General features: G+C 37.9%; 1 protein-coding gene across 1 annotated transcript in view; it reads left to right on the top strand.

Annotated features, from left to right (window-relative positions):
- Positions 1-15,289, top strand: part of LOC122810713 (nuclear factor 7, ovary-like) — a 174,713-nt gene that overhangs the window by 92,576 nt on the left and 66,848 nt on the right. Inside the window, exons 3-4 of the mRNA XM_044082278.1 lie at positions 14,764-14,786; positions 14,890-15,002. Coding sequence (XP_043938213.1) covers positions 14,764-14,786; positions 14,890-15,002 — 136 coding nt within the window. The remainder of the gene's footprint in view (positions 1-14,763; positions 14,787-14,889; positions 15,003-15,289) is intronic.

Here is a 15,289-nt window from a genome sequence, read left to right as displayed (position 1 = left end):
GTAAAAAAACTGTAAGAACATGCTCTATAACTTTTATTTATTCAATCAAGATGCTGTTAACTGATTGGATATGACCTAGATGTATCATTATTTAAACAAGAGCAGCAGTTACTGTAGTATGTCTGAGGAAGCAGAGATGACTCTGTGAAAGCTCTCACATGTTTTATATTTTTACTATTTTGTATTAAAGTGTTGTTTTACCATGTGTATTCCAATGGGTTGTTGACTTTTTTGGAATATTATATTTTTATCGTTGGTTACTTTATCCAGATTCAGGGGATCTGTGTTTGATACTATTCTGAAAACTGATTTCCTAGAACTTCTGTGTACTGCATGATTTGCTAATCACTGAAGCAAAGTCGTTAGAATTTTAAGGCACATGCCCAGATATCTAATGTACTCAGCATGACTTCAAACCTATGCAAATTATGGATACAGCAGGCCTGGATGTTGCTGAATGTCATTTGTGAGCTTGGGAATGGAAAATTGTATGGTACTATTTTCCTATAAATCTGTAAAGCATTTTGTACTGTTTTATATTTGATGCTTTTACAATATTGGTATTGGAAAATCTTGGTTTTCTACTTAGTGCAGTCAGTGTTTCTTTCATTGTCTGCCTAATAGGACACAGGCTACACAAGGTAGAATGCCACAATGTCTCCCTATCTTCTCATGAGTATCAGTGTAGCCTAGGACTCCATCTTAGGACTGTTCCTTTTTACTACCTTGCGAATTATAGGGTCAATCACTGTGGAAATCCCAAACTTATTTAATGTGCTGGGGACTTCAGTTTTTACTTTATCATACCATTCATTAAGGACCATCAGTAGCAGCCTTCAAGTATGCCTTCATTCCCTTCAGACTTGGCTTTAAGCACCATGGGCTTACATCCTGACATTTGTAAAACTAAATTCATGCTTTTTTCCCCTCAGTCTACTTCCACCTCCTTCTTTAATAATCCTTGGTCACATTGCCATGAAATGATATGTCTTCTGTTATCAGGCAATTGCTGGTAATTCTAGCATCACTAAAGAAGCACACTTATTTGGGGTATTCTTGGCACTCAGTGAACGTTTGACATACATATAAATGATGCTGAGAAAATACAAAGCAAATTATACAAACCCAATCTATTCCTTACCCAAAAGTACATGATTATCCCCTCATGCTTCCTTAATTACTTAATACATTTTGCATATAACCCAATCAGTATAGTAACATCCCTATACATAAGCTTGAGCAAGTTTGCAGCAGAATATCTAGATAGGCTGTACCTAGATGGCCTGCAAAAAATCATTATGTAAATTGCAATGGCTGAAATTCAGTCATCAATTTGATATCTGTGCTTTGCTCATAACATTTTGTATTCTCCCAGATGCCCTTCCTTATCTCATACCAGCCATTGGTACAAATCTTCTACAGATTATCTATTAATCATTTCAAATGTAAAAACAAATTTGGTGACTAAGAATTTACAGTCATTACTAGCTGTACTAAACTTGCATTCAGTATTAGGTGTGACCCTGACAAAAATGTCTTTAAGTTCTCTTTAATGAAATGCCTTTAACACCTGGACCTGCAGCTGTGGTATAACTTAAATGTGTGGTCTAAAATCCTGTTAAGCCTCCCAGTCAGTATTGCCTTCACCTCAAATCTGTTATCCTGGCTCATTGGAAAGACCTCTGCTTCATGACTGCAGGGTTCAGTCCTAACTTCTATTCATTGTTGGTGTGTGATCTGCACACTTTCATGTCTCCACAGGTTTTCTCTAGGTGCTCTAGCTTCTTCTCACCTCACTCAAAACATGTTGGTTATCTGGCTAGGTTAGAACGCCATATATCAGTGTGTTGTATTTACCTTTACTATTGTGGTCTGGGTCATGGCTGAAAAGGGTTTACACACTGGCCTATTTACATGGTTAAAGTAAAATAAAAGTAAATAAAATGAAATTCCAAATCACTAGGTGCCATTTGTTTGTTTTAATGGAGTTGCAGTGCTTTTCTAGTTGTCATCTTCTCAACTCCAGTCTTTTGTAGGTACTTTACTTCTTTTCTTGTCTTCACCAATTGACAATCTGCCCCTCACCCAAACTCCTGATGCCTGATAATTTGCCACCTACTGACATGTATGTCTCTAAATCATGCCCTGTTTCATACTACATTCATCGCCGTGCTCACATCTTAAACATTACAATATTTCAGTAATCTGGCTTGCAATCTCCTATAGTCACTAATCTCCATTAGTCACTATTAATACTAGACTTTTACTATAATTATATTGTCAAGACATACCTGCATTGAATTCTTTTGTAAATACTGTATATACTGTAACATTGTTATTATAATCATGTTTCCGTATATGGTATCTTTGTGTACTTCTTATAATCTACTTCATTGCCATCATGCCTGAAATGGGTCTTTGGTCCAGGGCATCTACTAAATGAACAAATTAATAAATAATAATATAGATAAGAATATTCAGACTGTACGTTTATTGCCTGTTTATGAATTGTATATTGTTCACGTCACATTTTATGGTCATATGTTTTGTTTAACATATTATTTGCATTGTGAGCATATAGAGATTTTTTTACTACAGACTCTAGTAACAACAGGACTCTAACACATGTGATACATAAATAAATAAATCAATTTATTTATATATTGACATTTGATTACCAGGAAAGTCCGACTGGATAGAAGTCCATTTTCAGTGGAGGCTTGGGGAGAAAAGCTCCAAATTAATACAAAACATTTTAAGAAAAATAATTATACAATCTTCAAAAATAAAACAAAAACTTGCATACATACTGCAATGATGTGAGATATCGTCAGCTATGCCAGGAGAAGTAGGGCAGTGGATGTGTGACATATTCCAGCTTAGCTAGCTGGAGTTTTGTAAAGAATTATATGTCATTCGTATATCAAACTGATTTGTACAGTTGCTTCTGTTGAAAATGTATTTGTAAAGCTGCTTGTGTTAAAAATGTACCAACAGTGTGCCTTGCTAGACAGAAAGGAAATATACTGTATGCCAGACTGTGCCATTGTAACTGATTAAATTTATATATTATAACAGAGGATTCTGGAAGAGAAGAGTTTAAGCTCAGCCCCAGCTTACTTTTAGAAAAATATCCTGAAATTAAATTACTTAATTTAGGCCATAAAGATTGTATCTTACAATTCTGATTTCAGACAGAGACAAAATGTCTGTGAGAAAAAGCACTAGGTATCCTGCTATATTGTCCTTAGCAATGCACTAATTACTACCCTGGAAGGGTGGAAGTGTTGAAATGGTTTTATGGCTTCCAGATGCTATAACACATTTTAGCAAAGCTCTGTCTGTGTATATGGTAGCATATACGTGTGAGATTTTGGTTCAGTTTCTAGTAAAGGGAGTAATACGGGAAACAGAAGTCAGATGACTGGATGTATGTGATATCATTCTGTAATCCAGCACTGAATTGATGTTTTAATGCTAGATGAGGCTGACGTCTCAGAGAGGGAATAGTACTTCTTTAGATCAGTCAGGAAAATATAGTGAGATTGGTTAAGTACTGTTTTTCTGTATCTGTGTGACTCTATTCATCTATGATAATTTAATATTTCCTGTGATTGAAACTCTGGTGTTTATTGCAAATAGATATTTAATATTTTCATGTTCTTTTATTATTTATTATTAAATGTTTAAACTTCTCATTGTGACTGGTACTTTAGAGAATATTTTAACCTCTGAGAGTACTTATATTTATTTGGTGTCACTGTGACCGCTCCTGGATGCCTTAATGCATAAGTCAAGCACTGCCATTTGTGTTAGTATTAATTTCACTCACTATAATTGGGCACCCTTGTAAGAGCCTTAAAGTAGCTGGTTTTGGAGTGCCCTGGTGGCAGCACCTACCTCATAGTTTGGGCAGATGGGCACAGCTAGTAAATCTGTGCCAGCCTTTCCCAGGTGTGTGTGTGTGCGTGTGTGTGTGTGTGTGTGTGTGTGTGTGTGTGTGTGTGTGTGTGTGTGTGTGTGTGTGTATTTGTGTGTGTGAGCTACTTGGACTAGGGACAGAGAACACTGGTTTCACAGGGACAGAATGGTGGAGAACTTGGCCTGGGACACTCAACTGAGTACCCAGCTCTATAGATGTGCCAGGGTCTTACTGGGGTCCTGGACAGAAAGAGAGAGGGGAAACCCAGACCCGACACTGAGTGTGCTCCCTGTGTGCTCTTAAGGGAAATTGTCCTTGGTGTATGCATCTATTTTTGCTCCAAGTGAGTGTCCCTCACCAGTGTCAGTGGTGAGGATTCAGGCTCCTTCATTACTGGCCCAGAGAGGGGGATGTCACACATACATGCATGCATAAGTACATAAAATTATGTAGAAAAAAATGCATACATTTTCAGACATTGAAATTTCATAGTGATAGCCATGGAGAATCATTTAACAACCCACAGCTGAGAGGTGAAGTTATAAATAAAGACATAAGAAAGTCAAATCAAATTTCAGCTGGATTTATATATATATATATATATATATATATATATATATATATATATATATATATAGCCAAAGTGAGGTGCTCAAGCATTAAGGATGCTGCTTACTGGCAATTTTTTACCATGTATCATATCAGTGACAACAAAACATCAGGTATTGGTAAGCGTTTTACACATTTCATACATTCTGCTGCTCTTTTCTAACTGCAGAGATGTCTTTACTATGTTTTTCTGTATTTGATCTATTTTTTGTTATTAGATCACTATGCCAAACCATCATGTAATCAATTTTGGGTTTAATATATTCCACTAGTCTTAAAATAACCCAGAGTATGAGTTATATTTGATTTGGTCCTACAGAACAGAATGTAGGTCCTAATCAGGAAATGAAATGCTGGGTACACAGTTTGTCCTTCAATACCTTCCCTTTTCTTACTGCTACACTACTTTGTTGTTATCTGCTCTCCTAAACTCTAGTAATTCTCACTTTGTCCCTGTGTTTTTTTTTTCTCCATAACCCTCCTTACCAACCATCTACAGCCATATCATTCAGTCTTGGTCTGTGTGACTCTCTATTTGTCCGGTCTAGGGCCCCACTGTTATTATAAAATTCCCCTTTATCACCTGTAGCATTCATTCTCTCCTAATCTCCCCTGCAGGTGAAACTGTGGACCATTCAAATTAATAAGCACATTAAATATGTACTTGCACATGTACACCCTTTCACACACATACAGATATATCTGCAGAATTATTACCATTTACATTGTATTGCTGCCATGTAGTAGGACTACATTATGTTATATAGTCAACACAAGTGGGACTCACAATGTAACTTGACCCCAGGCCTATTAGTGGTATTCTTCACAATGCTACTGATCAGGTCTGATTTATTAATGTATAAAAGAGCAGCAGTACTTGCTTTGTTTGTTAGAATATGTATATTTATTATCGATGATGTAGCATGGTAGGTATGTGCATGAATGGGTGTGCCTTCTTTGAAGACTGGACATCGGGCTGGCAACTTGGCACCATAAAAATCCACTGCCAATCATTAGTGGACCGGAGTTCTGCTGTGGCGACCCCTAACCGGGAGAAACCGAAAGAGACCATTATCAATAATGTAGCATGCAGCTTCTCCTTGAAATATTTTGGATTCTTCCTTACTGCTGTAAAGAAATTCAGGCTCAGACACACACACACACACACACACACACACACACACACACACACACACACACACACACACACACACACACACACACACTCACGTGCGCACACATACACAAAAACACATGTAAACACACTCATTGTTCATACCATGATTCTTTATAAATGCAATTAGAACTCTCACTGTCTTTCAAATTTGCAAGGAGTTATTTGTTTACTGTAACCTGCCCATCCATCTATACTTCCTTCTGTCATTCTTTCTTTCCTTTTTTCCATCCATAATAGGATGGGATACCGGCAGATAATGCCATTTCCTTCAAGTGTTTCAGATTATGGCTTTAAACTCTCCTCAAACATTTCATCCTCATACAACCATTTATATATCTTAAATTAGCCATGGTCTATAAGTCTGTAGGCACCATTCATGCATTTCAGTAACAAGTATTCATACGCTGATAAAGAAATTTATTTTAGCAGATCTGGTTACTAGTGTTTCTGCTTATTATGCTGTTCTTTGTTTCTACCTCCAAAGACTAAGAACAATGTGATGCTGCCTTCCTGTTATACTGGTTGATGCCAAGCATTCCTCTTAACTGTCCAGATTTTTGCAGAATGTCCAGGTTTTTGCCTCATATGTTTGGCTAAAGATTATTAGACAAGAGACTTTATGCAACCTCCTCCATGTCAGGATGTTACTCCTGATGTTACTCATGTGGTGGGGGGAAGTAAGTAAGTAAATACGTGTCATTTTTCAAAGGTAGCCAAGCAGTGTATGTCACCGTGGTGTCAGTCCAATAAGACTTGATCTTTTTTGAACACTCTCAGTCCTCAAGTAAGGTTGTGGTTTCTAAGGGCCTAGGACAGGATTCTAGCTATCATCTACTGATAAGGCACATTGATGCTCTTAATGGTGGCTACAGCATGGATTTATTTGAAATTCTATTATTTATTCCAGATTCTGTTCACATTTAGTGGATCTACTGCATCTGCCTTAGTCTACCCTGGCCTCAACTCAATCCTGGAACTGCTGAGGAAATCAAGGACACTGATGCAGCATCATGCTGCTTGTCAGGGAGTGGCCCTAACTCCCAGTCCCATGCAGCAGCCTTGGCAGCTCTGTGGTCACTGGTGTTGGGAGGTGCATGAGCACATCTGTGCATGCACAGCCTCCAAACTGAGCAGCTCACTGTTCATGCAATGTGGACCTAGCTAGGCCTGTATGCTGCAGATTGCAGCAAGACTTTAGACTGCCTCCCTCTCACCAGGATGGGTAAGCCAATATCAGACAGTCACTGCTACCCTTTCCTGTGGCCCCTCCAGTGCCCATGCCTCTAATTCATCATGGCCATTTAGGATGTAATAAAGGTTTTATCCTCTGTAAGATGAAGTTGTTGTTCATTTTATTTTTACTTCTGAGCGAATTAGAGATTTTCTTTGAGATGTTGCTTTTTCCCCTAGACATCTGAGGATCTGCCTTTTTATCTTTCTGTGAGAAATATAGCTTTCTCCTGCAGTCAACAGATATACTGGGGTGAGGATATATCACAGTACCATTAGGTGAACCATTCCCCATAACCCCTAGATATCTGACTTTACTCCTGTCTCTCTTGTGTTTTTTTTTCTCTCTCTCCAGCTCCATCCCTTTTGGTGTGTGGTTTGTATGCTAGATGTCTTATCTTAGTGTTTGCTGTTCATTGTTCAGGTCAAGGATTTAGAATGAAATGGCTTTGAAGTTTAAATATCTAGCAAATACACAGGTTTCCTTGTTTTTGATGGCTGTGCACTGGATTGATAGCTTGGCTGTGGCTATAATCTAAACAACAAGGAACTAATTGCATGACCACATTAATAATGAGAGCAATACTGTATGGTTACTACAGTGCTGAGTTAATCTCTTTGTCGCCCTGGACCATACTAATACCTTTTTGGTATTGTTCCCTTCCTCTGAAATTATGGCTTCAATGATCTGAGGAGATCACATCTTAATTGCAGCCATAATGACTTATGTTTTCCAGGGAGGGAAGGACCAGCTTATAGTCCAACAGAATGAGCACTGTTAGAGGGGAAGTGGTCAGAATGGATTCTGAGAGCACACACACACACACACACACACACACACACACACACACACACACACACACACACACACACACACGCACACACACACACACACACACACACACACACACACACACACACACACACACACACACACACACACACACACACACACACACACACAGCAAGAAACTATAAGTAAACACAATGGGCACAGCACATGGCCTCAGATTACTTGTGTTATCTAAGTGCCTTGGTTCAGATTTAGAATTCATATGGGAGAAAAGCTAGCAGCTTGGCTCTGATTGCTGTCCAGAAGGGCAATGCATCCAGTCAGCTATATTACAGAACATAAGGTAAAGAAAATGGCTCAAAGTGCATGCAGAACTGACCACTTTTTTTCCAAGCTTTCAATCCACAGTTGAGGTTTTATAAGACAGATTAAAGTATTATATTCCTTCATTCGACTTCCGAACTAGCACATCTGAGAACATCCACCCTCTGCTTAATCAGATTAAACTTGATACCCCCCACCGGTACAGACAACCTTCCCCCGTGGTTTATTAATCAGTGTAGAGACAACATCATAACCCCATTGAAACACATCTACAACTTGAGTATTACACAAAATGTTATGCTTAATATCTGGAACAATGTCATTGAAAAACCTCTCCTTAAGAAACACAGTCCCTCCAATCCATCAGACTTTTGGTCCATTTCTATTCTCCCTACCCAAGGAAAGATTCTAGAAAAAATATTTTATTTGAAACTCAGTCAATACATCAACCAATATCACCTTCTCTCTCAAACGCAGCATGGCTTTTGGCCTGGTCGCAGTATATCCACAGCAATCTGGACACTCAGTGACAACATTCTTCTTCGAATGGACAAAGGTCTAATTACTGGAGCCATTTTTATTAACCTTACAAGATCCTTTGATCTTGTTAATCACTCAAGTCTCCTAGACCATCTCACTGAAATAGGCACTGCCCTGGCTCAAAAACTTACTCTACCTGGCACTTCTTGATCAGCTTCAATTCATCTACCAACACCAATTTCTCTCTGCAGAAAGGTGTCACTCAAGGATCTTTTCTGGCACTTCTCCTCTTTTCTTTCTACATTAACAACCTCCTTTTGACTTACCCATCTTCCTCTCCTTCTTTATGGTGATGTCACGGTCCTATTCTGCTCCAGCATTCTATCTCTTTTCTTGAACTTGAACTTCAGGCTGATTTTCATGACCTTATTTGATCGATCAGTGGTAAACAATTGCTGCTGAACTCCTCTAAAACAAAAGCAATTCTTTTGACATTAGACAAAAACTCACTAGACTGCTGCAGTGGCAGAAGTGATGTACGAGCATCTACAATCTTCACACGGGTCCTAGGCATGTGTCGAGTTGAGCCTAGGGAAGGATAGGGTGTGACTCGTAGACATGGTGAATGAGGAAAGAGTTAGTGGCAGCGAGGGGAGGTAGATTAAAAAAAAACATTTTTTTTAAACTTCCAGCACAGATTATAGGTTATTAAAATATTGGATACTAACATACTAATATGTCCCATAGTTTGCTGTATTGCAGCAACATATGGATTGGTTTTGGGAATGGGCTAGCATGTTTGGCTGAAGCCTAGCTTGGGAGGATGCTGTCCTGGTTAAATATAACATTTAAAGACTAAAGCACGTAGCATTTCATCTTATATTTTTGTTTTCTTTCAGTGACTAATATGACAATTTTAATTTATATTCATGATTACTTACTATAGTAATGTAGTGTGTTTATACTATATAGTAAGCCACTGTGTTGACTTTAAACAGCAGCTAGTGTGTCGAATGTACATTCATTACTGTTTATTTGTAAATGAGACTAGATTTACATGATTTGATATCATGGCTAGTTTGATCATCTCAAATTATTATTATTATGGTTATTATTATTATTATTATTATTATTATTATTATTATTAATAATAATAATACTGGCTTTTGCACTAGCATGCATCACACTGCACATTGCAGGGGGTGAAGTTTTAATTACTACCTGGTTCAGAAGGCTATATAAAACTTGTATTAGGCAAGGGCTGCTGGGATGGCAGGATGATCCTGCATTGTCAGAAATGCTTTTCATTTAAAATGTAAAATGTTTGTTAAAATGTGGGCCACATAATATTTGAACATTACATTGAATTTGGCATAACAATTCATCTTTAAGGTGTCTATAAACCCTGGATGCAGATCTAATGTCTCTGTGTTTTATGCATAGCTCTCCCCTGCTTAGTTTTTAAATAGCCTGACATTTGTGGTACATTTTAGGCACTATACCACAATGGGTTATATTTAATTGTCATACAGATATAAACTGAATGCTATGGTGGTATTATTTTACTACACTCTAAAGAATCAAACTAATTGACTGTCACGGTTTAAGAAAATTTGTTGATGGACAATGTGCCTGATACATGAACTGCATACCGGCGAAACTGAAGGCACAGTGTGTATGCCTTAATTGTATAAATATGCAAATGTAGCAATTAGTGCATGAAATTAAGGCCATGTCAGTATCATTCTATGGTTCAGAGTTTGGTTCTCTCATTTTTCATTTGTCTACTGTATGAGTCTGAACATGTTTGCTCCCTCGGGTGCATCTTTAAAGCAGACCATGTCTGGTGGGTTGGCCTAATTAAAAATGAATAAAATAATATTTTCTAGCCTGACTGCAACATTAAACTACATATCCAACATCTGAGCTGCATCTTACTAAATATGAAGTGATGACACTATCTTCAACAACCTAAAACTGACACTGCTGATTTTGAACTGCTTGTACGTATTAACATTTTTTAGTTTGTCTAAATGGACTATATGTTACAAACTGTACTTGTTCACAGAAGTCAGAATACCTCTGTGACTGAAATGTGGGACAATGGGCAACAATTTGAAGTCTCACAATTTGTACTCTTTAACTGCTTTTCTTAGCTAAAACCATTAACCCTACATTCCTCTGAGTCATTTGACTTTTCTACCTAGTAATCCATATTTTAACTAGACTTTATCCTGAATCATTAACTTGATGAATATCATAAAACTTCTTAGCCTGACACTTCATAACGGGCATTATGAGTATAGGCTGTGTATTAAACAAAACCAATCCAGCACAAATGAAACAATGAAATTCTGACCAGTAGGAACATAACACTATTTGAATGCCTGTGGAGATGAGTTTGAGGCTAGTAAATACATGCACCAGGGTCTAGCAATCTTAAATTGTCTCTAGATATGTATCTGGTGGTGTGTGATATGGAAGAAAGGCATTCAGAAACCATATAGCTGAAACACTTGATGTTGTTAAGGGGTCACTGGCATATATCCCATGGGGCTCTATTAAAGGGGGTTTAAGGTATCACACAGTGAAAACTCTAGCTTGGCTAAGATTTTCTTGTAGTTTTTACTAATTTTTTAAAAATGTTTGTAGTATGTTGGAGATTTTCTCCTCAGGCCTCCCTTGAAAAGGGGATTTTGAATAAACCAAGTCAGACAACCGCTGTAAAAAAAAAAAAAAAAAAATGAATAAAACAGAAAAAGATATGTGATTGACAGTACGTGCATGAAAAGTTTCCTCATGAGGGCCATAGCAGAGGAAATGACACTCATGAGGAACATTGAGGAAATATGTCTGATATGTACAGAACAAGAGAACAAGACGGTCACGAAATGAAAATAGTGATAATCCACGTGAGGGCGGACCCACCATTATACACAATGTAGAGAGCATGCAGGGGCACTGCTAACGTGGCACTGCAAGCAAAACCAACTGTGTAGAAGGGAAAGAGAAGGCACTGCTGAAATGGAGAAGTAGCTCCCAGACTGCTAGGGTTCATGCCGATAATCTGACGCTCCTAACTCAAGTCCCAGGAAGTGGGAGACTGAATATACAAATGTGCAGAATGCATACAAAGTCTGAGTTTGCAGTACTTTGGAGTACTCTCTCTACACACACACACACACACACACACACACACACACACACACACACACACATATATATATATATATATATATATATATATATATATATATATGTATGTGTGTGTGTGTGTGTGTGAGCAGTAAGGCTCTTGGAGGCACAAACTGTATGCCAGGGAGTGTGTGTGTGTGTGTGTGTGGGGGGGGGGTGAAGCCCTTTACAAAAATGCTTTAACAGCACCACAGTGTATGTTTTGAGATCCACTGTACTTCCTTTTAACAAATGCCTTTTATTTGTTGAAGTTGTTGGATTCACATTTACGTGTCTTACACTTATGAGAGGGAGCTAAACTGGTATGTTCTCATGGTGACAGTCCTACAGCAAAAATGACAGGTTCAAAACTGCATTGTTTTGAAAAGACTTAATGAAACAGGTAAAAAAGAAAAATTAATTTTACCCATTCTGAAAGAGAGACTGAGAAAGCTGAGTGTAGCTATGTCATTTTCTTCACTAGATGCTGTGAGGGGATTGGGACAGATACCCTTTTATTTTGGGAGCAGTACATTGCTTGCTGTTGCCAGACAATGCCTTGATAAACTAGTATTTTGAACTCCAACTACTCCTAAAATGTTTCAGAGGAGAACATTACAAGGCCTGCCTATGTTTATAGATGACATTTTAATATGAGAAAGCACTAAGGATAAACATGGTGCATGTTGTAGAAATCCCTCACTTAAGCCTGAATTTGCAAGACTGAAATTAAATAAGTAGAATTATTGGACAGAAGCAGCTTAGCTTTTTGAGATATTGAACTAATACATCTAAGGCTAGGTCACACCCAAATGATGTGGAAACTATTACACAGCTCAATCAACCAGAGAATCTTCAAATGTTGAATGGAGTTCTTGGCACGGTAAGATATTTTGAGAAATGCATCTGTTCTGCAATGGGACAGCCATTGTATGATCTGCTGAAGAATTGATTTAGGAGCGTATTTAGATGCTTACTACATCTAAATACTTCAAGGAACTGTTAACTACACCAGTCTTTACTTAATATGGCATTACCAAACAATTTCAGTCAATGTTAGCAGTTATGCGATATAGTGTAACTGTGTGTAGAAGAGGTGAAGCTAGTGGCATGACACTGCAGAAGATGAAGTGTAAAAAGTATGCTAGACTAAAAAAGAATGTTTGAAACTTGTTTGAAGTGTGTTTAAAGCTCTGAGAATTTAAAAAAAAAATCTCTTTGAGATAGGGTGAACAACATAACTCTCAACTGTACGGATTTTCTTGGACTGTCCAGACGTTTGGTCCATATTTTGGTCTATTTCTCATAAAAGTATGGCTTTGTGGTAAATTATTGGCAAATCATGGAGGACTGAAGTCAGAAAATAATGGCAAACATTTGAGTTATAGACTTTATACCCTTCTGAGAATTCACATTAATGCAAAACATATTATTCTATCAACTTTCAAAGTTTGTAATAGCAATATTTAAAAAAGTGTCCCTATTGTTGTTGCCTTTGTCCTCCCATGATTTATGGCTTTATCCAGATTTCTTGCTCTTAGAGGTTGCAAGGTATGGTGAACAACTGAAGTCTTTCATGGCCAGGAGGAAGTAGTTCCTTTAATGAACAGCAATGACTTAAATAATGCCCCATTTATGTTGTCAGTGAATTAATGCTCCTTTACATTGCCAGTGAATTTTGATACAATTTATGATGTGCGTGAAGAATACAACCTCTGGTCTTCCCTAAAAAGAGGCCTTTGGCCTAATGGAACTGCCCCAGTGAACCAAGTGTAAGAATAAATAAATAATGCCTAAATTGGTTAGGAGTATGTCTAATAGTCTTTTGCCAAGCAATACATCTCAGTCATAGTGTGCTTCAGCAGTTCCTAGTATTGCAGAAGGCCCAAAGCCTGCAAAGGGATTTAACCATTCTGGTAAAATCTTAGGTAAAAATCATACACATGGTAAATGCTTAAAGGAATTCTTTTATCAAAGAGGGGATGTTATATGCAGGCATATCCACAGTGATGTCTGTAGCTAGCAGTGAGAAGAAAGTACTTTTTCCCTGCTAGAGCAAACTAGTGTTTTGCTAGGAACTAAACAAGATGGGCACATACAAAAACCAAAATAGACTATAGTATGCCATGTGGTGACATTCTGTAATAATTCTTTGGCTGCTTAGCAACACTGTGGCATAGACGGATAAAGACTTGACTACAGCCAAGGAAAGTAGAGTTTAATTGCTCTCATGTTTGTGGTGCTGGCAGGGAAAGATGGGGTGCCCATCCTGAGGAGGAGGGCATGTACTTGGGAACACCTTGCCACTGATCCTTGGCATAGAGTGGGGGTGCTTTTCTTAACGGAGATCAGTTTAGGGCACTGTCTGAATTATTGTAGTTGCAGGATGAAATGCCAGCATGTTTTACTGCATGTTTATTCCTGGATATTAATGGGTGTGTGTCAGGGTGGTGGGCATTGGGGCACTGGCAGATGGATATTAATGGGTGTATGTGAGGGTGGGGGCATTGGGGCATTGGTAGAAATCACTTTTTGGCAACAATATGATGCTGCACCATGAGCCTCAATCTCTTCAATTGCCCAAAACATAGGTCATGAGAACGTCTGGGGGAGGTAAGGAGTGTCTGCTAAAGCAGACGGATGAGAAGAGACCCTGGTGGCAGTTGATGGTCAGTCATGAGTTCTTAGCTACGTGCTTGATATTACTAAATGATGTGAATTTCACCTTTTGTCTCCAATGGCAAAAGTTCAGACAAGATGTGCAAGTCAGAAAGAAAGTTTGATACGTTACATTCATTTTCTGGAATGGGTTGGTAGGACCATTGCATACTAATAAAAATGCTGGAATTTAAAACAAAGACAACCCTTGTATAGAGAGAGGGCTAAATCAGAATCTTAGCTCTGGTCATGAGTTCACATTTCCTTAGTATCATTATATATCTAATAGTGTGTGTGTGTGTGTGTGTGTGTGTGTGTGTGTGTGTGTGTGTGTGTGTGTGTGGTTTATATTTCCCATGTTAACAGCATTAACTTATCATTTTTTCATTTCCATAGGCTATCAGAAAGATTAACAACAGGTGAGTTCCTGAGCCGTGAGTCTGAAGCTTAGTGATTTATTTATAAAAAGTATAAACTACAAGATGATAAAAGACAATCAACCAACTCTACATTCTTTTGTAGTCAACATCAGAGTTTTCAAATTTCAGTTGAATCACCAAAACTGAACCTTGCTGAGTTCCAGTTTCCTCTACAGTACCTTGTATGGAGAAAGATGAGGACACTAATTAATCCAGGTAACGTCAAATGCAGTCTTTTATTTTACATAGGATAAGACAATGTAAAACAGTAAAATTCTATTGTCAGAATACTACATAAAGTACAATTTCTTATAAACTTTGTTCATACAGTTTTGTTTTAGAACAGTGATTTCATGATCATTTTCCTGTGTGTGCACACAGAAATGAAAAAAAAAAATGTCTTGCTGCTGTATTTTTGATAGATCAGAGTTGTACCTGCTTTGAGTTTGCTGTATGGCATCATGTAGTGAGGTAATCTACAACAAAATAGTGACTGGGCAGCA

This window comes from Protopterus annectens, chromosome 9.part0 (genome assembly GCF_019279795.1).
Source record: "Protopterus annectens isolate FY-2018-M chromosome 9.part0, PAN1.0, whole genome shotgun sequence".
Classification (NCBI taxonomy): domain Eukaryota; kingdom Metazoa; phylum Chordata; order Ceratodontiformes; family Protopteridae; genus Protopterus; species Protopterus annectens.
Note: the sequence above shows the minus strand (reverse complement) of the source record. Positions and strands in the feature narration are given on the sequence as shown.